This window comes from Aethalodelphis obliquidens, unplaced genomic scaffold (assembly GCF_003676395.1).
Source record: "Aethalodelphis obliquidens isolate GAN/ISIS:26980383/991018 unplaced genomic scaffold, ASM367639v1 scaffold61, whole genome shotgun sequence".
Lineage (NCBI taxonomy): Eukaryota > Metazoa > Chordata > Mammalia > Artiodactyla > Delphinidae > Aethalodelphis > Aethalodelphis obliquidens.
In genome coordinates, this window is record NW_020838005.1 from 5,554,305 (window position 1) to 5,576,227 (window position 21,923).

A 21,923-nucleotide genomic window follows, 5' to 3' on the forward strand; every position below is an offset into this window, starting at 1 on the left:
AGTGCAGAAGTTAAGAGTTTCAAAAAGAAATGTGAGCCCCAAACCCAGGGCCAAGGTCAGGAAAGGACATGTTTTGTGACCAAAGCCGTTAAGGATCTACACCAAGGGTTGGATGGAAAGGTCCACAGGGACCAGGCAAATAACATAAATGAGGGTGTCCACCAGCTGGGGACCTGAAGAGCTCATGACCTTGTCAAAGGAGGCAGAAAGCCCAGTGATGCCAGATTTTCAGGTTGTTTAGGAAAAACTGCAAATCTGAATTTTCTTATGAAACCCCCATATTTTTAAACATTGAAACTACAGGCCAAACAAACATCTATGGGTAAATGTAGCCTACGGCACCCCCGTTTGCAACATCTATATGTCACAAATTGTTTAATCTTCGGGAAATTCTTCCCAAGGAAATTTATCCTACAGTATGGTCCTAATATTAGATCACCAGGAAACAGCACACTTAAAATATCATCAATGAACATCACTGGAACAGAAGGTTGTTGTCAAAACAAGAAAAGCAAAACAAAAGCTATGGTGCCAAGAGAGTAAACAAGAGACCGGATCCAGTGGACAAGAATCTCTCTTTCTAGAAAACCGCACCCTATATGGTGGAGTGGATGGAAATGGCTCATCAGGCCCTACTATTGTCTTGAGAAATACTCTTCATCCTGGGACTTCCCTGGTGGTCCAGCGGTTAAGACTCCAAGCTCCCAATGCAGGGGGCCTGGGTACAATCCCTGGCCAGGTAACTAGATCCTGCATGCGGCAAATAAGACCCGACACAGCCAAATAAATAAATAAATAAATGCTTTAAAAAATAAAATAAAATCCAACTCCCAGACTCACAAATCACCTTTCCAACTACTAATTGGGGCAAATATGAGAACGGGGAGCTTTGGAGAACAAGCACTAACAGAACAGTTATAATCAATCAAGAGACATTTACAGAGCACCTTCTGCCTGCAAAGCACTGTACGAGGCACGAAGAATAAGAAGAGGTCCCGGATTTCAAGTAACCACAGTCTCAAAGGGGAGGGGGACTCAAAAGACATACGATAAAGCTAAACAGTACAAGCATTAGAAAACAGGGAGGCATGAACACATAAAAGATGTCACCCAGGCAGTGATATTTCTTAATTAGTAGAAATAATAAAGGCTCCGAATTGAAAAGACAGACTACAGGAAGCAGGAGCAGGCTTGAAGGAAGGTTCCAGAAACCAGTCAGAAGGCTAAATATAAGGCAATTATGGTACTAACTAGGGTAACGTCAGAGAGAATAGAAAGGAATGTCAGGATAAAAATATTCACAAGAAAAATCAAGATTTGGCAGCTGACTAAATAAGCACAGTACATCCTCTGTAATAAATTCACTTATTAACCCACCAACACAACGAATGACCCCATTTCTTCAACAGCCAAGGAACCAATAAAGTAAAAGACATATAACCCAATCGCCATGGATGCTCTTCAAAACAAACTCTGGGGAAAAAACTTCATGAAACAATTGGACATGTGAACACTGACTGAAACTTTGATGCTACTGCATAACTACTGTTAATTTTTAAGGTGTAATAATGGTATTTTGGTTATGTTAAAAATAATAAAGATATATTAAAAATACTTGTGGGTAAAATGGAATTTACTTCAAAATAATGTGGGAAAAAGGAAAGAGTTGAAGATGTGGATAGGACGGTATTAGCCACGGGTGAATGGCTTTGAGGGCTGGGCAACAGGCAGCCTATTATACTATTCTGTCTACTTTGGCATATCTTTTAATTCTCCATAACAAAGAGGTTTTTTTTATTAAATGGCAAATACAACTTCTACCTACCCCATGATCTTTTGTAAATTCTTGTTTTCCTAAAAGTGGAACAAAAGCATTACTGATCTGTTTCATTTATGGGTCAATACGTGAAGGTAAAGATTATTACTACTCTTAATTATTACTCATTCTATAGAATTTTTTATTTAATATAAGTATACATAAATTAGGTTTGGTAAAAAGTGAAATTCACCATCACACAAGATAGTTCTTTAATGAATTCTAAGGAGGTAGGATAAAGGGCTCCAGAACTCTACACTATTAACTTGCAAAAGAAATAACTTTTCATTTTTAGCTAAATATCACTCTCATAAGAAAAGGCACAATGCTCAAAATTAAACAATAGAATCATTTCAAGTCTGAGCCTGCAAAAATGCAGACTTACAAAGTCCACAAGAGAATAATTCAACTTCCCTTTCTACTTTTCTGTTTTGCTTTGTTTTTTATTTTACTAGTATGTTTATAGATACTGTGTGCTAAAAATAATTTCACCACAATGTAATGGAACTAAGGATTAATAAAGATTATCCTAACTTTTAGCTTGGTACTTGGCAAAGGGTTGATGTTCAGCTGCTGAATGGATCAGAAAGATTCCTAAGATATTGTGACGCAGCAACTTTTTGGGTGGAATGGTTTCTCATGGCACATTTCCTCATAGAATACTGCTACCTCCATCTTTTTGTGTGTGGAGGGTTTTGGTTAGTTTTTTTTGGCCGCGCCATGCGGCATGTGGGATCTTAGCTCCCCGACCAGGGATCGAACCTGTACCCTGTGCATTGGGAGCTGGGAGCGTGGAGTCTTAACCACTGGACCACGAGGGAAGTCCTGCTACCTCTATCTTTAAAACGTAAGTCTAGATCCTTATTCAACATTTTGTTTATATTAGCAACAACTCCTAAACTGGAGATTGAGACAAAGAGCCCTAAAAAAAAAGTATTGCCAAACAAACAACAAAGACAAATTTTAAAAACATCAATAGTGGGACTTGATAGTTTTACCTAAACTTTATTCGTAATTAGATGTCTTATCTAGTATATCATATGGCATCTGATAATTTTATGGTGAATCCAGAATTCTGGGGAAATTCAAAACATTTAATTCGTATTAGCTATAACTTAATCTAGTAACCAGCCACACATACACATAACCCTGCATCCTCATTATATCAAATGTTAGTATCCAAGCAGTATTTCAAGCACAGTGATAAAGACTCTTTTCTTGAATTAAGAAAAACAGCTTATTTCTTCTTATTGCTGTACCAATAAAAGCATAAACAAGATAGATACATACCCAATGACAATGCTAAGATTTCACAAATTCTACTAAAACAGTCTAATTTTGTTCAGACAGGTTTACTAATATTACAGCTATCAAACAGTTCATTTTAGCAACCTACTAGCTTTTGCTGGTAAAACTTTGAAAAATCTGTATTTATTGCTATTTGATTATGTGCTATTAACCATGAAATAACATGAATTCAACCATACATATTTTATTACCTTTTTAACTTTTAAGAGTCTTCCCGATTCATTTTCCCAGATACATTCAAAAGTAGTAAATGGTTTATACACTCAATGGCCACAGTACTTTTTAAAAAGATGGGGAGGAATTCTCTAAAATATCAGAGTACATAGGACACTGTTCTCCCCACTTTACTCTGACATAATCAGGACAGACAGGCTTCCCGAGGAAGAGTCCCTTTATGAAATTAAAACATACCACATACTATTCTCCAGAGGAGTAAATTCTATTTAGGCAGAATTATTAGCCTCACTCAAGTCATTTCACAGCAGAGAGAATAAACCGATCTATTGTATATACCATAATTACACTTTGCATGACTTCCTTCAATTAAAATCTTTACTTAAAGTAGCATCCATATAACAGTACAGAAATTTTAAAAGTCATTATCTAATATGACCTAATGATGCCTTCTCCTAACAAGGAGTTAGTCTGAAAATGACTTCATATATTTCAAAGCAATTATTGGCATTAGGCCCTCCCCTCAGCAGTATTACACAATACATTTGCAAGAGAAATGTATGTACATGGGTCAACATCACTTAATTCTGCATCTATCTGATATATATATATTCTGCATATATTCATTCATCTACCAAGAACAGAGTACTCTGAACCTCCAAACAAGGACTGGATATACTTTGCTCATATTAGAACTCATTAATTACCTAAGGATCTTGACTAAGATCTGATGTCTGGTAAGCAATTAGAAGGAATAAAAAGAGTTTTAATGACCTTTCTGACAAGTGCTGGTTAAGATCAACATCTCAGACATTCTTTGCACTAGACTGGCAGTTATAACCCTCACACTATCAATTTATTATTAGGTTAAACATAACCAAACAGGAAGGAGTGGAAAGCCCCATAGTTTTACAAGAAAACAAGAAAAATATCTGCATATTTGTGTCATCTACAGCTAACTCCATCCATCTTGGAAAGTCTCTCCCACATGTACTAAAGAACAGGCCATTTCACAAAATACCACAGAAATCAGTGTTCAGGTTCATTACGATTTTGAAGTCTAACCCTCCAAATGTTTTCCACTTCAGAAAATTCTGGTCTTAAAAATCTTACACTTGGGAAATTCCCTGGTGATCCAGTGGTTGGGACTGAGCGCTTTCATTGCCGTGGGTGCGGGTCCGATCCCTGGTCAGGGAACTGGGATCCCACAGGACACATGGCCAAATAATAAGAGTAATAATAATAATAACAGCTTACACTTGGTGGGGCAGGGTAATAAAGAATTATAAGAGAAACTCTAAGTTAGTATATTAACGGTTGTAGTGTTAATTATACACACACACACACACACACACACACACACACACACACACACGATAGAAAACAGAGGGCTAAAGAAGAAAATGGATTAACTGACCAAGGGATTCTCAGTACAATTTATACTAAGAACTTCTTTTCCTTTCAGGTTTCAGTTCTGTTGTTTAAAGCAGCACCTCTGAACAGGCATAGCTCACTGATCCACAGTCTCTCAGACTTGGAGGTACAGTAAAACAATTTTCACTGCAACGCTTGTTTGGAATTCACTGCAAACAATAGATGAGAAGGGAAAAAAAGCTTTTTTTTAATTTTGGTTTTTTAAGAGGAAAAAAGGAGGAACAGCGTATTTGACAAAATATGAACAATTAGCTTTCCGCCCCAACATAAACTTGTGATATTATTTTTGGCTTCTCTTAATATAATTTTTTTTGCCTTTAAGAATCAGGCATTAGGGATTTCCCTGGTGGTGCAGTGGTTAAGAATCCGCCTGCCAGTGCAGGGGACGTGGGTTCGATCCCTGCTCTGGGAAGATCCCACATGCCACGGAGCAACTAAGCCCGTGCGCCACAACTACTGAGCCTGAGCTCTAGAGCCCGTAAGCCACAACTACTGAGCCCGCATGTCACAATTACTGAAGCCCGCGCACCTAGAGCCCATGCTCTACAACAAAGAGAAGGCACCACAATGAGAAGCCTGCGCACCGCAACAAAGAGTAGCCCCCGCTCGCCACAACTAGAGAAAGCCCACACGCAGCAACGAAGACCCAACACAGCCAAAAATAAATAAAATAAATAAATTTATTTTCTTAAAAAATCAGGCATTATACTTTAGTAGTCAGTCTTTTTTGAGTCACATATCTCTCTGACCCTTTACTAGAAAAAGGCATTTGTGGACACATAGTATTGTACAAACAATTTCCAAACACACATAGTGAAAATGTAAAGAAATAGAAAGATAAAAAACCAAATTCTGGAAAAGTTGTTAACTGTGGTGGAGAAGGAAGGCATTAAAATTGGAGGCTGTTCACAATAGGCTTTAACTGTATTGGTAATGATTTATTAAACTGAGTGACAGGTGCCTAAGTGTTTTATTCTTTAAACCTTTTTATACACTATATTTTTTAAAACTTTGCTCAATTATTTTAATTGTAATCTGAATGCCTTCGGGCAGGGTATACACTCTCCAATTAGCCAGAGTCACCACCATTTTCCTTACAGTAAACGAGCGTTCTTTAAAAGCCAAAGAAACTGGAATCCTCATACACTGCTGGTGGAAATGTAAATCGGTGCAGCCGCTTTGGAAAACAGTCTGACAATTCCTCGAAATGTTAAGCACAGAGGTACCATATGACCCAGAAAGTCCACTCCTGAACATCTATCTAAGAGAAACAGAAACATATGTCCACAGAAAGACCTGTATACAGATGTTCACAGCAGCATTATTCATAATAGCCAAAAAGTGGAAACAACCCAAATATCCATCAACTGATGAATGGATAAACAAAATAGAATATGATGAAATATTATTCCACCATAAAAAGGAATAAGTACCAATAAATGCTATAACATGGATAAACCTCAAAAACATTACGCTAAGAAGAAGCCAATCACAGAAGACCACAAATTGTATTTCATTTGTATGAAATGTCCAGAATAGGTAAATCTCAAACCTAGAGACGGAACATAGATTAACAGTGTGATAAAGATGTCATAAAATTAAATAATTGTGCTGGTAAATATAATAAAAACCATTGAAACTGTTCATTTTAAAGGTATGAATTATATGATATGTTTATTATATCTCAATAAAGTAGTTTAAAAATAAGCCAAAGACATCCATTCAGTCTAACTTTGGCTCCCAAATTGTGGTCTGAGGACTCCTGAGAGTTTCCTAGAGCTTCTCAGTGGGTCTTGAGGTCAAAACTATTTTCATAAAATACTAAGACATTTGCCTTCTTCACTGTGTTGATATTTGCATTGATGGTGCAAAAACAACGGTGGATAAAACTGCTGGCACCTTTGGCACAGTGACGCCAAAGTATATTAGTTACTGATAGTCAATGCATTCTTTATCTCCATACACGCACAGCAAAAACAAACAAGCAAACTTTACCGTATGAGTTGTGGGCCAAACTAGTCACTCTTTTTAATAGAACAGCCTTTCTCCTAGAAACAACTGTCAATACCTATCGGAAAATGCATTCCCATTTCCAAACTCACAGAAACATAACTTTCATAACACAACTGTTTCATAAAGTGGAGGCTGCCACTCTCCATGAGAAGTCACACCTCACTCCCTTTGAAAACATTTTAAGTATCTCAATTTTTTAGCCAGAGTGAGCAGCAAAGGCCTGTCTGGTGGGTAGAGGAGGGAATGAGGCAAAAGGCAGAAGATAAAACTTAGCCTAAGAAACTGTTTTGTCCTATCATGGTGACAAGCACTAGCATTAACATTTTATTATAAGATAAAATTTTAATGTTTTAAGACATAATTCAAACAAAATAAGGCTTAAAGATGTATTTAGCTATTTAAAAAGGGACTGTTCTACATCATGGTATTATTGTAACTAGTGATAAAAGGGACTTAAAGGGCTCCTAAATGTGAAGAATCACACACTGAGAATCACACTTGTAAAAATCTACTAAGAATAGATAATGAATTAGTCACTTATTAGCCCTAAAAGATGATTTGTAAATATAGTGCTGAAGATTTGGGAAAGCCCATGGACCAGTCTAGAAAACTAAATTGGTTTAGTGCAAAAGGGTAATTCGAAAAAGACATTTAACGTACTACTAGTATAAGCAGTATGGCTCTGCAAGAGAAAACAAATAGATCAAATCTGTCAATGTGTATCTAGTACTATATATAGAAGAAAAAGACCCAACTGGTGGATACAAGTGTTTCAGTCTCTAGGGTGTTTCAGTAGAGTGCTGTGGAATAGAAAGAGTCTGTCCTTAATCTTCTCCATATTTAATAAAACGTCCCTTTGTTCTTACCCTATGTTCACAAGCAATGTTTTAACCTGGCTTCCCCAGTTGGTTGATACTACGGAGAAGCCCGGATGACAGGGATTAATATTTTGTTCACTGTAAACTTAAAATTAAGGGGCTATCTCTCTAACACATGGCATGTTAGTCCCTAAGAGCCCCACCAACTTTGGGCAAACTAGACAAAATAAAGTTTCTGACTTTGCAAAGCTGAAATTTTTCTAGAACTAGGTAATTTCTTGATAGGCATGTATACTCAAGTACTGAATATATTTTGGTTTAAAAAATTTTTAGGGGGCTTCCCTGGTGGCACAGTGGTTGAGAATCTGCCTGCTAATGCACGGGACACAGGTTCGAGACCTGGTCTGGGAGGATCCCACATGCCGCGGAGCAACTAGGCCCGTGAGCCACAACTACTGAGCCTGCGCGTCTGGAGCCTGTGCTCCGCAACAAGAGAGGCCGCGATAGTGAGAGGCCCGCGTACCGCGATGAAGAGTGGCCCCCGCTTGCCATAACTAGAGAAAGCCCTCGCACAGAAACGAAGACCCAACACAGCAAAAATAAATTAATAAACTAATAAACTCCTACCCTCAACATCTATTTTAAAAGAAAAAAAAATCCGCCTGCCAATGCAGGGGACGTGGGTTCGAGCCCTGGTCCGGAAAGATCCCACATGCCACAGAGCAGCTAAGCCCATGTGCCACAACTACTGAGCCTGTGCTCTAGACCCCGCGAGCCACAACTACTGAAGCCTGTGTGCCACAACTACTGAAGCCCGTGCACCTAGAGCCCATGCTCCACAATGAGAAGCCACTGCCATGAGAGGCCCATGCACCGCAACGAAGAGTAGCCCCTGCTCGCCGCAACTGGAGAAAGCCCTCGCGCAGCAACGAAGACCCAACGCAGTCAAAAATAATAAATAAATTTTAAAAAAAATTTTACTTCCTTTATGAAGTTATAGCTCACAAACATACCATGGACTACAACTTGAATACAGGCCATAATAACAGTAAGAGTCAAAGTAATAGCTAACTTTTTACATAAGGTTAACTGTACGCCAGGCACTGCCACTTTACATATTTTAACTCACTTAATCCTCATAACAACCTATAGGCAGGTACTACTATAATCTCCACTTTACTGAAGCAGAGGACAATTACGTAACTTGCTCCACATCACACGTTAAGTAGCAGAGCTGAGATTCAGTCCAGGATGTCTGACTCCAAAGTCAGCATTTCTTAATCTCGTTAGCCATGTACAATCAATTTTCTGAATTTTAAGCATCTTATTTTTCAAAACAGTTTTGAAATTCCACACATATAGCACAGCAAAAATGTTTCCCAAATTCCCATGATTAAGCTGTTAAGCTGAAAATGGTCTTCCTCCTCATTTAACCATGACTTTTATTAGCTTTAATAAGCATAAACATCAAACCATGAAACTTTCAGAAGTTAATGCAAAATTAATCAGAAAAATATACAAACTATTGTTATAAAATGTATACATGTTCACTTTCAAAGTATACTAACTTAGGTTGTAAGTATACATACAAAGCTAGTCATATTTTTATATTAATAGGATTGGATACTATTCTAAAAACAAGGATATTGTAGCTTTTAAAGGAAAAACATTAATTTGAGCCTTTCTGACTAGTGATTTAGACTGACCAAACCACTTTTTTTTAATGTTAGTTTCAAATCCCTGGCTCTCTGCTATTGGGTTGGCCAAAAGGTTCGTTCGGTTTTTTCCTTAAGATGGCTCTAATAGCACTTAGTTGTCTTTAACTTCATTCAAAACAATTTTGTTAGACTATATTGTGACAGCTGTCATATCAGTGTGCATTTAAAAAAGACATTAAAATTGGTGAATTTTTGTGTAGCCATTTTAATATTGAAGATGGAAGGAAAGCAGCAACATTTTTGGCATATTATACTTTATTATTTCAAAAATGGTAAAAACACAACTGAAATGTCAAAAAAGATTTGTGCAGTGAATGGAGAAGGTGCTGTGACTGATCAAATGTGTCAAAAGTGGTTTGCAAGGATTCGTGCTGGAGAATCCTCCCTGGACGATGCTCTGTGGTTGGGTAGACCAGGTGAAGTTGACAGCAATCAAATTGAGACATTAATTGAGAACAGTCAGCGTTATACCACGCGGGAGATAGCCGACATACTCAAAATATCCAAATCAAGCGTTGAAAATCATTCACACCATATTGGTTATGTTAATTGCTTTGATGTTTGGGTTCCACATAAGTTAAGCAAGAAAAACCTTCTTGACCGTATTTCCACCTGCGATTCTCTACTTAAACGTACTGAAAATGTTCCGTTTTTAAAACAAATTGTGACGGGCGATGAAAGTGGATACTGTACAAGAATGGGGAATGGAAGAGACTGTGGGGCAAGTGAAATGAACCACCACCAACCACATCAAAGGCCGGTCTTCATCCAAAGAAGGTGATGTTGTGTATATGGTGGGACTGGAAGGGAGTCCTCTATTACGAGTTCCTTCTGGAAAACCAAACGATTAATTCCAACAAGTACTGCTCCCAACTAGACCAACTGAAAGCAGCACTCAATGAAAAGCGTCCGGAATTAGTCAACAGAAAACACGTAATCCTCCATCAGGATAACTCAAGACTGCACGTTTCCTTGATGACCAGGCAAAAACTGTTACAACTTGGCTGGGAAGTTCTGATTCATCTGCCGTATTCACCAGACATTGCATCTTCGGATTTCCATTCATTTCGGTCTTCACAAAATTCTCTTAATGGAAAAAATGTCAATTCCCTGGAGGACTGTAAAAGGCACCTTGAACAGTTCTTTGCTCAAAAAGATAAAAGGTTTTGAGAAGATGGAAATATGAAGTTGCCTGAAAAATGGCAGAAGGTAGTGGAACAAAAGGGTGACTATGTTGTTCAATAAGGTTCTTGGTGAAAATGAAAAATATGTCTTTTACTTTTACTTAAAAACTGAAGGCACTTTTTGGCCAACCCAATACAAGTATACCTCCTATAAAACCATAACTTGTTGTATGGATTAGTCATTCTACAAACTAGACGGTAATTAACCTTAACTTTGTAATTTGTGCTTTCCTCCTATTTTTTTCCTTTAATGGCCTCAACATATACCACTGAACTGCCACATCCCAAAATTTCTGTTTTCCCTTTTCACCTTCATATTACATTAAAAGAAAAAGTGCTTCTCATGAGATGGTCTTTTGTCACACTAGTAATGTTCTTGTTTTTAATCTGGGCGCCAGTTACAGGACTGTTCAACTTATGAAAATTCATCAAGCTATATATACTTTTCTGTGTGTATAGTATGTACTTCAATAAAGAGTTGTTTTTTAAGCAGCTGTGCTTCCTAACTTTACTTCACCAAAAGCCATTACATACCAACCTTATTGACAGTTGTCATTTCTAAAAGTTTTTTTTTATCAGACAGTACTCTACAGCACTGAGTTAATATTCAATCTGTTTTCAGCACATGTAAAAAAAGAGTCATCCAAGATACTCTATGGAACCAAAAAGTGCTAGTTAATTCTTTCACAAATCCCTAAGATTTAAAGGTCTCTAAAGGAAAGAAAACATTTTTTAAAAAAGCTTCTATGTGCTCATTTTATTCTTACAATTACCTCATCAGGTACACACTTGTGGATGGAGCCACAACGATACATCTCCCACCCCAAATGCTTTCCTGATTTGACACTAACTTTCCTCCACCCTAAGACAGATGAGTCTATGTTTCCTCTTCTTGAAACTGTGTAGAGCTTTATACCAGACTTGAGCAAGAAAATGTGACAAAAATGATACTGTGTGACTTCCAAGGTTAGAATATCAAAGGCGATACTTCTTCTACCTGGCTTTCTTGTGCTCTCAGGATGCTTGCCTTTGGAACCTGCCACCAGACTGTGAGCAGGCGTTCTGCCCACAGCCCCAGAGACCTCTCCAGCCAACAGATGGCACCAACTGCCAGACCCAGGTGAGCCTTCAAGTCTTCCCAGTAGGCCCCAGACAGCATGGAGCAGAGCAAGCCGTGCCCGCTGCACCCTGTCTCAATTCCTGACCCACAAAAAACAGGAAATAATGCATGGTTATTGTCGTTTTAAACCACTAAGCTTTTGAGGTAATTTGTTACACAGCAACAGAAAATGAAAACACTTTACAAATAAAAAACACAGGTAGATAACCATGCCAGCGAGTGGCAGAGCCAGAATTTGAATCCATCAGCCTGTATAAAAAGCCCATATTCTTTCTACCAGAGGGTATTGCCTCCAAGTTTGTTCAGAGTCGCCCACATTGCCAAAGAAAGCCATAGTCTTCAGATTGGAAGCTCTAAGAGCAATAAACAGCCCCCAAATTAATGTTTTCAATTAACACTCAGGACAACAGGTCATTCAGTTAGTAGGCTCAAAATCCCAGCACCTTTCTTGACATATCTATACCCTTCCCACCCTAATAATGGCATATCCCAGAGATGCTTAAGAAATATCTCTACATCAATAACAATAAACCTGAACATTTACAGAACACTTTACAAAGCACTTTAACAATCACTAATTTGATCTCATAGAGGTGTGAGACAGGTAAGGCACATATCTTACAGATAAGGCTCAAAAAAGTTAAAAATATATACTCCAATAAAAAATAATTTTTAGGGCTTCCCTGGTGGCACAGTGGTTGAGAGTTTGCCTGCCAATGCAGGGGACATGGGTTCGTGTCCCGGTCCGGGGAGATCCCACATGCCGCGAAGTGGCTAGGCCCGTGAGCCGTGGCTGCTGAGCCTGCGCGTCTGGAGCCTGTGCTCCGCAACGGGAGAGGTCACAACAGTGAGGGGCCCGCGTACCACCAAAAAAAAAAAAAAAACTAACTACAATAACATAAGTAGGGATTCTATTTCAGATTTTCTGACTCCAAGGCCAGTGCTCTTTTCAATGCAATTCAACTTGAAAGAACCTTTATGGAGTACCTTCCGGGTATGTTTCCATATACAGCACTGCTCTACAAGTACTCTGAAGCACCTACTTTGTGCAAGGCATCGTGGCGGGCACCATGTGTTCTCCACTTCCAGCATCGGCACAAAAACATCTCTGATAGAGCTGATCTCTGCAAACAGCCAGTCTTTTCCCCACTAACCTATTCTCTGCATTGCCATCCAACAGCTCTTCCGAATCCACCTCCTTAATCACAATAATTAAAAAACTGTCAAAGATGACATCCTACCCATAAAAATACAGGCCAAATCTCATCTGCTTTCAAGGTCTTCTGTAAACTGACTCCAACTTACGTGATTAAGTTAATTTTCCCGCACTTGCTGAGAAAAACCAAATTAATCTCTTCCTTCCTCCCCACATTCAATTTCTTTACAACTTCTTGCCCTCTCTTTTCTTCATACTATCACCCAAATCCAGAACTGATGCTCAAGTATTCATCCCCAACCCCTGACAGAGAGTCTCTTCCCTCCAAGACCTTAAAATCTACTGTTAAGCTACAATTAATAATTCAAAACAATATATAATAATTAAATTAGGTAGTACAGATTATAGTTCATGAGGCCTTAAAAGAGAGGAATCACTAAGGGCTGCAAGAATGTCTTCAGGAAGAAAATAGCACTTGAAATGGGCTCTAAGTGACAGACAGGATAAGAATTGGCAGAAGTAAAAACAACACACACTGAGGAACAACCTAAAAGCCTTCCCTTTTACCCGACTTCTTCCCGTTCACATCTTACCTAAGCCTCCAGCCAGTACCACCTCCTCAAGAAGCCTTCCTCAGTTACTTCACAATCTAACCAACACTCTCTTCTCGGACCTTCCAATACCATTACCGCCTACAACACGCATTCTGGCACTCAGGCATTCCGTATTACAGGCCTCGTCTATATGGCAGCAATATGTCTCCACATAGTAAGCATTCAATATTTGTTCAACTGAACTCAGTTCAGCAGCCATTGTTGCTTTCCGCCATTTAAAAATCCGTTGATCGTAACACTGTTTAACTTACCGGGCATCTCCTTTGGAAAGATTGGTATTTACAGGATTGAGAATAACCTTGTTTGCATCTACATCCACCACACATTTGGTATGCAAGTCAATTTCTGCAGATTAAAAAAAAGAAAAAAAATTAGTCATTTTGAAGTAATTTATGTCAGAAAAAAGCTTTTGACAAAAAATCCAACACTCCTCCATGATAAAAACTCAACAAACTAGAAACAGAAGGGAACTTCCTCAACCTGATAAAGGGCATCTAAAATACCTGCGGCTAACATCACACTTAACAGTAAAAGACTGAACGGCTTACCCTGTGGCATCAGAAATAAGACAAGGATGTCTACTACTGCAACTTCCGTTCAAAACTGGACTAGAATTTCTGGTCAGGGCAGTTAGGCAAGAAAAACTAATAAAAGGCATCCAGATTGGAAAGAAAAAATAAAACTACCTTTATTTGCACACTATATGATCTTACATATAGAAAATCTTAAAGAATCCACTAAAAACTACTAGAATAAACAACTTCTGCAAAGTTGTAGGATACAAGATTAATATACAAAAATCAGCTGTGTTTCTATACACCAGCAATAAAAAATCCAGAAATGAAGTTAATAAAACAATTTCATTTATAATAACATCAAAAAGATTCAAATACTTAGGTATAAATTTAAAAGAAGTACAAAATATATACACTGAAAATTCAAGACATTGTTGAAAGAAATTAAACATTTAAACAAATAGAAAAACAACTTATGTTCATGAATTGAAAGACTTAATTCTATTAGGATAGCAATACTCCCCCAATTGGTCTATAAAAATTCAAGGCAATCCCTATTAAAATCCAAGTTAACTTTTTTCAAAAGTTAACAAGCTGATCCTAAAATCTATATGGAAATACACAAGACCTAGAACAGCCAAAAAATCTTGAAGAACAAAATACAAAGACGACAACGCAACAATTTCAAACTTACTAAACAACTACAGTAATTGTGGTATTAATATAAGGATAGAAGGATAGACATATAGATCAATGGGACAGAGAGTATAGAATTATACTCTCATATTTATGGCCAAATGATTTTGATGACAGTGCCAAGAAATTCAATGGAGAAAGTATAGCGTTTTCAACAAACAGTGCTGGGACAACCTCATCAAAATGAAAAATTTTGTTCTTCAAAGGACACCATCAAGAGAGTAAAAAGACAATCCACACCAAAAAACAAACAACCCAATCAAAAAATGGGCAGAAGACCTAAATACACATTTCTCCAAAGAAGACATACAGATGGCCAAGAGGCAAATGAAAAGATGTTCAACATTGCTAATTATTAGAGGAATGCAAATCAAAACTACAATGAGATATTACCTCATACCAGTCAAAACGGCCATCATCAGAAAATCTACAAACATGCTGGAGAGGGTGTGGAGAAGAGAGAACCCTCTTACACTGTTGGTGGGAATGTAAATTGATACAGCCACTATGGACAGCAGTATGGAGGTTCCTTAAAAAAACTAAAAATAGGAGACTTCCCGACCGTCCAGTGGTTAAGACTCCATGCTTCCACTGCAGGCGGCACGGGTTTGATCCCTGGTCAGGGAACTAAGATCCCACATGCCATGCAATCAAAAAAAGAAAAAAAAAAGAAAAAACTAAAAATAGAGCTACCATACGATCCAGCAATCCCACTCCTGGGCATATATCTGGAGAAAAACGTGGTTCGAAAGGATACATGCACCCCAATGTTCACTGCAGCACTGTTTACAACAGCCAAGACATGGGAGCAACCTAAATGTCCATCAACAGATGAATGCATAAAGAAGATGTGGTATATACATACAATGGAATATTACTCAGCCATTAAAAAGAATGAAATAATGCCATTTGCAGAAACATGGATGGAGTTGGAGATTATCATACTAAGTGAAGTCAGACAGAAAAAGACAAATAGCATATGGTATCTCTGATATGCAGAATCTAAAAAAAATGATACAAATGAACTTATCTACGAAACAGAAACAGACTCACAGACTTAGAGAATGAATTTATGGTTACCAGGGGGAAGGGTGCGGGGGGGGAGGGATAGGTTAGGAGTTTGGGATTGACAAGTACAAACTGTTATATTTAAATCAGATAACCAATAAGGACCTACTGTAAAAAAAAATACATAATTTTTTAAAAAAGAGAAAAAAAAGAATTCTTGGGAAAAAAACAATCCACAAAATTAACAAAATATTTGTGAATCATATATCAAATAAGGAACTTGCATCAGAAAATATAAAGAACTCCTACAACTCAATTTAAAAAATTTTAAATGAATTTTTAAAAGTTCAATTTTAAAATGGGCAAAGAACTTGAACAGACATCTCTCCAAAAAAGATACAGAAATGGCTAATGAGCACAAGAAAAGATGCTCAACATCATTAGACAATGGGGAAATGCAAATCAAAACCACAATGAGATACCACTTCACACCCACTAGCATAACTAACCAAAAAGATAACAACTTAAACTAATATAATATTGTAAGTCAATTATATTTCAATTAAAAAAGAAAAAATAATAAAGTGTAAATTGGATGTCAAAAAAGAGACAGGTAAGTATAGGTGAGGACATGGAAAAATTGGAACCTTCATACATTACTGGTGGGAAAGTAAAATGATGCAGTCACTTTGGAAAATAGTCTGGCAGTTCTTCAATGATTAAACACAGAATTAGTATATGACCCAGAAATTCCCACTCCTAGGCATATACCCAAGAGAAACCTATGTCCATACAAAAGTTTGTACATGAATGTTCATAGCAGTATTATTTGGCTACTCATAACAGCTAAAAAGTGGAAACAACCCAAATGTCCATCAACTAATGAATGGATAAATGTGGTATATCCATAAAATGGAACACTATTTGGCTATTAAAAGGAATAAGGTACTGACACATACTACAACATAGATGAAGCTTGTGCTAAGTAAAAGAAGGCAGTACAAAGGACCACATATTGTATGACTTTACTTATTTCTAATGTTCTGAACAGGCAAACAGAGACAGAAAATAGACTAGTTATTGCCCAGAGCTGAGAAGTGACTGCTAGTGGGTACAGGTTTCTACTGGGGATGATGAAGATGCACTAAAATTGTGCTGACTGTTTTCACAACTGCATGAGCACAATAAAACAACTGAATTGGGGACTTCCCTGGTGGCGCAGTGGTTAAGAATCTGCCTGTCAATGCAGGAGACACGGGTTCAAGCCCAGGTCCGGGAAGATCCCACATGCTGCAGAGCAACTAAGCCCGTGCGCCACAACTACTGAGCCTGCGCTCTAGAGCCCACGAGCCACAATTACTGAAGCCCACGTGCCACAACTACTGAAGCCCATGCGCCTAGAGCCTGTGCTCTGCAACAAAGAGAAGCCACCGCAATGAGAAGCCCGCGCACCGCAACAAAGAGTAGCCCCCGCTCCCGCAACTAGAGAAAGCCCACATGCAGCAACGAAGACCCAACACAGCCAATAAATAAATAAATAATTTTTTTTAAGTTTAAAAAATAAAAAAACACTGAATTGGTTGAATTATGTCATACGTGAACTATATCTCAATAAAGAGAAACATGGCCACATCATGTTTATGTTCTTATATTCTTCAAAATTTCTGACCCAAAGTGTGAAACTGTTTCTCTTTGCCTTATCTCTATTACCCAAAGATATGCTCTAAGGAAAGAAACTGTACTACACTGGAGTCATTTTGTATTTCCCTAAGAACCTTGGCCAAATGTCAATGTCAAACTCATTATAACTTTAGAGTATCTGCACTGCCAGGAAAGATGATTTCTTTTTTGTTTCCTTTAACTTATATAATTGAGACAAATGCAAACAAAAACAAAAATTTCCCTCCCGGTGCCTACCACTCAACCTTTCTCACATCAGTTATTCTACATTTGTTCTCAAAGATATAATCTAGAAGTACCAAAAATTTAGTGGTCTTTCTTTTAGCCAATACATTTTTCAGGCAAAGAGAAACTGAAAATATCAGACATATGTTTTACCCAGGTGTGGAAGGCTAACCTGGAAAGGCAGATGTCTCACTGTGGTCAACTAGTAGGAAAGCCTATTTCTAATACTTTGTGTTTAAATCCACTCTATACTACCACAGAAATGCTGCAGGAAAGCCTCAGCCACAATGCAAAAACTTTTCAAACATGCATTTTTACTTCTTTCTTTCCTTAGGCCCAGAGCTCAAGAAAGTTTGCAAAGAGATATGGGAACATATGTATATGTATAACTGATTCACTTTGTTATAAAGCAGAAACTAACACACCATTGTAAAGCAATTATACTCCAATAAAGATGTTAAAAAAATTAAAAAATAAAAACACTTCACACCCTAAAAAAAAAAGGTTTGCAATCATCGTACTTTGTTGATACTACCCCTTAATGACCTCTGACCATATTGTATTGGCTGACCCTGTGCAGTCAAATCTATATTATACACAAATGCTTTATCAAGGCTCCAGAAATTGTACTGACTCAGAATCTCCATCTCACCACCCACCACAAAGTTAGATATTAGTTTCTTGCAAGAACCTTAGGTCTGAGCAAAGGAGCTGCATGTATAGTTCTGCACGCAAAAGCACTCATCTAGAATGCATGCCTGCAAAGCCGTAAATCAAATATCTCCCCCACCCCCACTAGAGTTTTGCCTTCATTTCAGATGATCTGGAATTGAAAAAGGATTCAAACGTTTTCTTTCAATATTTGTAGGCTTTTTCCCTATACTCTTCACAGCTCCTCCATCCTGCCCCTCATGACTTCATCAGACACACTAATAGTTTGAAAGCATTAAATGGCATGATTCAGGAACCAATCCCTGGAAAATCCTATATAATTCAAAGAAGCACCTAATAACTAATATATCCAACCTAAACTCATTTTGTCCTAAAGAGTACAACACTTACAAATGTCCCTACATTTAACACCCAGTGGAGGTGGCCTTCAAAATATAAACAACTATCTTCACTTCTTTATTAGCTCAGTTTTTATTACCAAACAAAATTCCCACCCCAATGCTGTTAAAAGAAGGCTTTTCACAAGACTGTTTAGAATATGGGTGGAACATCTAGGACACACACTCAAGCAAATAAGAGCAGTGAGATTTGAGGAGAGTTTAAGGGTCAGATATATGAAAAGCATTTTATCACCAAATGCCACCAATGCTTGAATGAAACTATACTGCTACAAAACTCTAAATATGACACTTTCTCCATGGAAAACTTCTTGCTCTATACTGCTTAGAAAGCAAAGTTGTGATTAAATATTAATTGACTAAATAGTAATACCAAATTTAGGCCTTAAATTTAAGGTGAATTTAAAAAAGAAAAAAAAAATTTTTAACACCTACCAAAAATCCAAAACATAAACATCTTCCTCTTAGTTTGGAACAATACTTAGATTAAAAAGATTAATACCCAGCTGCTATGCACTACCTTTGCAAAAACAGCATTAAAGTACACCCATGTTCACAGCAGTATTCACAATAGCTAAAAGGTGGAAGCAACCCAACTTTCCATCAATGGATGAACGGATAAACAGAATGTGGTATATATATTCAATGGAAGATTAGTCAACCTTAAAAAAAGAATGAAATTCTGCTAAAACATGGATGAACCTTGAAGACATTATGCTAAGTAAAATGAACCAGTCCCAAAGGATAAGTTTTGTAGGATTCCACTTACATGAGACACCTAGTGTAGTCAAACTCATAGAGATAAAAAGTATAATGGTAGTTGCCAGGGGCTGGGCTAAAGGAGTTAGTACCTCGGCATGGAGTTTCAGTTCTGCAATATAAAAAAGTTCTAGAGATGGATGGTGGTGACGGTTGTACAACAATGTGAACGTACCTAATGCCACTGAGCTGTACCCTTAAAAATGGTTTAAGATGGTAAATTTTATGTTATATCTATCTTACCACAATAAAAAATAGCACTAAATACTCATTATTATAATAAGTAACATATGGACAACAGTTTGTTCTCAGTGAAGCCTAAAATTATGAGATTGGGATTTAATTAGTACTATGTCTGAAAACCAATAAAAAACCAGAGTGATCTTCGAGTTAAGTAGTGCTATAAGTTTAGGTCATGACTAATCAAGCTTTATAGTACTCAGAACCATGAATTCTTTGATGTATTCACGAGTCCTTTAAAAAACAAAGAGAGGGACTTCCCTGGTGGTGCAGTGGTTGGGAATCCGCCTGCCAATGCAGGGGACACAGGTTCTATCCCTAGTCCAGGAAGATCCCACATGTCGCAGAGCAACTAAGCCCGTGCACCACAACTACTGAGCCTGCACTCTGGGGCCTGCGAGCCACAACTACTGAAGCCCATGCGCCTAGAGCCCATGCTTCACAAGAGAAGCCACCACAATGAGAAGCCTGCGCACCAAAACGAAGAGTAGCTCCCGCTCGCTGCCAACTAGAGAAAGCCCGTGCACAGCAACGAAGACCCAACAAAGACCCAATGCAGCCAAAAATAAATATTTTTTTAAAAAAAATAGAAAGAGAGAAAGAGAGGAAGAAAGAAAGAAAGGAGGAAGGAAAGAAAGTTAATTTAGTCCACTAACATTAAAGATCCCATATTATTTCCCAAACAGGATCTTTTTCTAGGTCAAGTTCCTCAAGGTGAATAAAATATCAACAGCTGATAATTCAGCTTACTCAGCCAGCAAATTAGTCACCTTGTAAAAGTGAACGATAATTTGAAACAAGTCTTTCTTCAATGCATAAATCAGCTATGGCTCTTTCTTCAATGACATCATAGTCAAAGATAGGTGGGGCGTGGGAGACTCCCTTTATATAACTCATGTTCCATCTGGGGAAATGCATCATTCTCAGTGTGGACAAAATAATTCTGAGTTGCCCATTCAGTAACCTGCTTTTCTAATTCTCCAGAAAATTAATAGTAATTTTCAAACAAAATCTACTACTCAGAAATATAAATGAACCTCCCTTTACCTATGTCACATTCCTAAAAAGCTATAACTTACTGTTAAATTCACTAGGGTCCATTTTTAAAAGGAAGATAGTAAATTATTTGTAAGAGTCACATTTTAATTAAATTGAAAATTTTGCATGCTATATATGGTTCTATTTTCAACTAAATTGTGTCATGTGCCTAATATTTTTACATGTCTATGCATGCTGATGATATTCATAACTCATATTTCATGTATGAAGCACTTGTTTTCCCAACTGGAATGTAGTATTCTTACTTGCAGAATAGGGAATAAGACTTATAGTTCTTTACTACACTTACAAGTTGCTTGGGACCCAATGACCCAAGGAAAAAGAAAATTAGGTGATGCCACAGAGGTAAAAAACCAATTGGTAGTTTGCTTTCTAGTAAGAGATTTATAAAATATCCTAATCACCTACTTTTATGTTTTTACCAGTGAACATGAGAATCTATTCAATAAACAAAAGATAAAATATAACCGAGTTCTAATACAGCTAAAGAAAAAACTGAGGAATGAAGGAAGATCCAAGACACGATGCCTGATGGGGTAATACCAAAATAATTGAAATAATCTTATGTGGCCCAAAACATAAAATGTGTATTTTCAAGAAACCAATCAACTTCAGAGGGTTAGAAAGCAGGTATTTAAAAACTTATAAGGCAAAACCAGAATAGCCAGACCAATCTTGAAAAAGAAGAACAAAGTAGAAGGACTACACTCACCAATTTCAAACTTACTACAAAGTTACAGTAATCAAGACAGTGTGATACTAACCTAAGGACAGACGTATAAATCATTGGAATAGACTTGAGAATCCAGATGTATGCTGTCACATTTATGGTCAACTAATTTTCAACAAGGGTGCCAAGACAATCCAATGGGGAAAGTATAGTCATTTCAACAAATGGTGATGGGACAACTGGGTATTCACATGCAAAAAGACAAAATTGGACCTCTACCTCACACCACATTCAAAAATTAACGCCAAACAGGTCAAAGTCCTAAATAAGTATAAGAGCTAAAACTATAAAACTCTTAGAAGAAAACATAGGCATTAAATCCACATGACCTTGGGTTAGGCAATGGTTTCTTAGATATCAAATCAAAAGCACAAGCAACAAAAGAAAAAAACAGATAAATTGGACCACATCAAAATGAAAAACTTTTGTGCTTCAAAGGACTCCACTTTAAGAATGAAAAGGAAACCCACAAATTCAAGACAGTATCTGCAAATCATGTATCTGTTAAGGGACTGGTACTCAGAATATACAAAGAACTCTTAGATCTCAATAATAAAAAGACAACTCAATTTTAAAAATAAGAATA

At 37.4% G+C, this 21,923-nt stretch overlaps 1 protein-coding gene across 7 annotated transcripts in view; it reads right to left on the reverse strand.

Annotated features, from left to right (window-relative positions):
• The window catches only part of KIF13B (kinesin family member 13B), a 187,182-nt gene that overhangs the window by 155,182 nt on the left and 10,077 nt on the right, over nucleotides 1–21,923 (reverse strand). For 6 of the 7 annotated variants that reach the window (XR_003428978.1, XM_027088008.1, XM_027088009.1 and 3 more), the window contains exon 2: nucleotides 13,607–13,700. Coding sequence is in view for 4 of the 7 variants with exons in the window: in XM_027088008.1 (XP_026943809.1) it covers nucleotides 13,607–13,700 (94 nt within the window). In the remaining 3 variants the exon portion in view is untranslated. Of the gene's footprint in view, nucleotides 1–4,715; nucleotides 4,882–13,606; nucleotides 13,701–21,923 lie in introns of all 7 variants that reach the window. The other variant, XM_027088013.1, reaches the window with a different exon arrangement.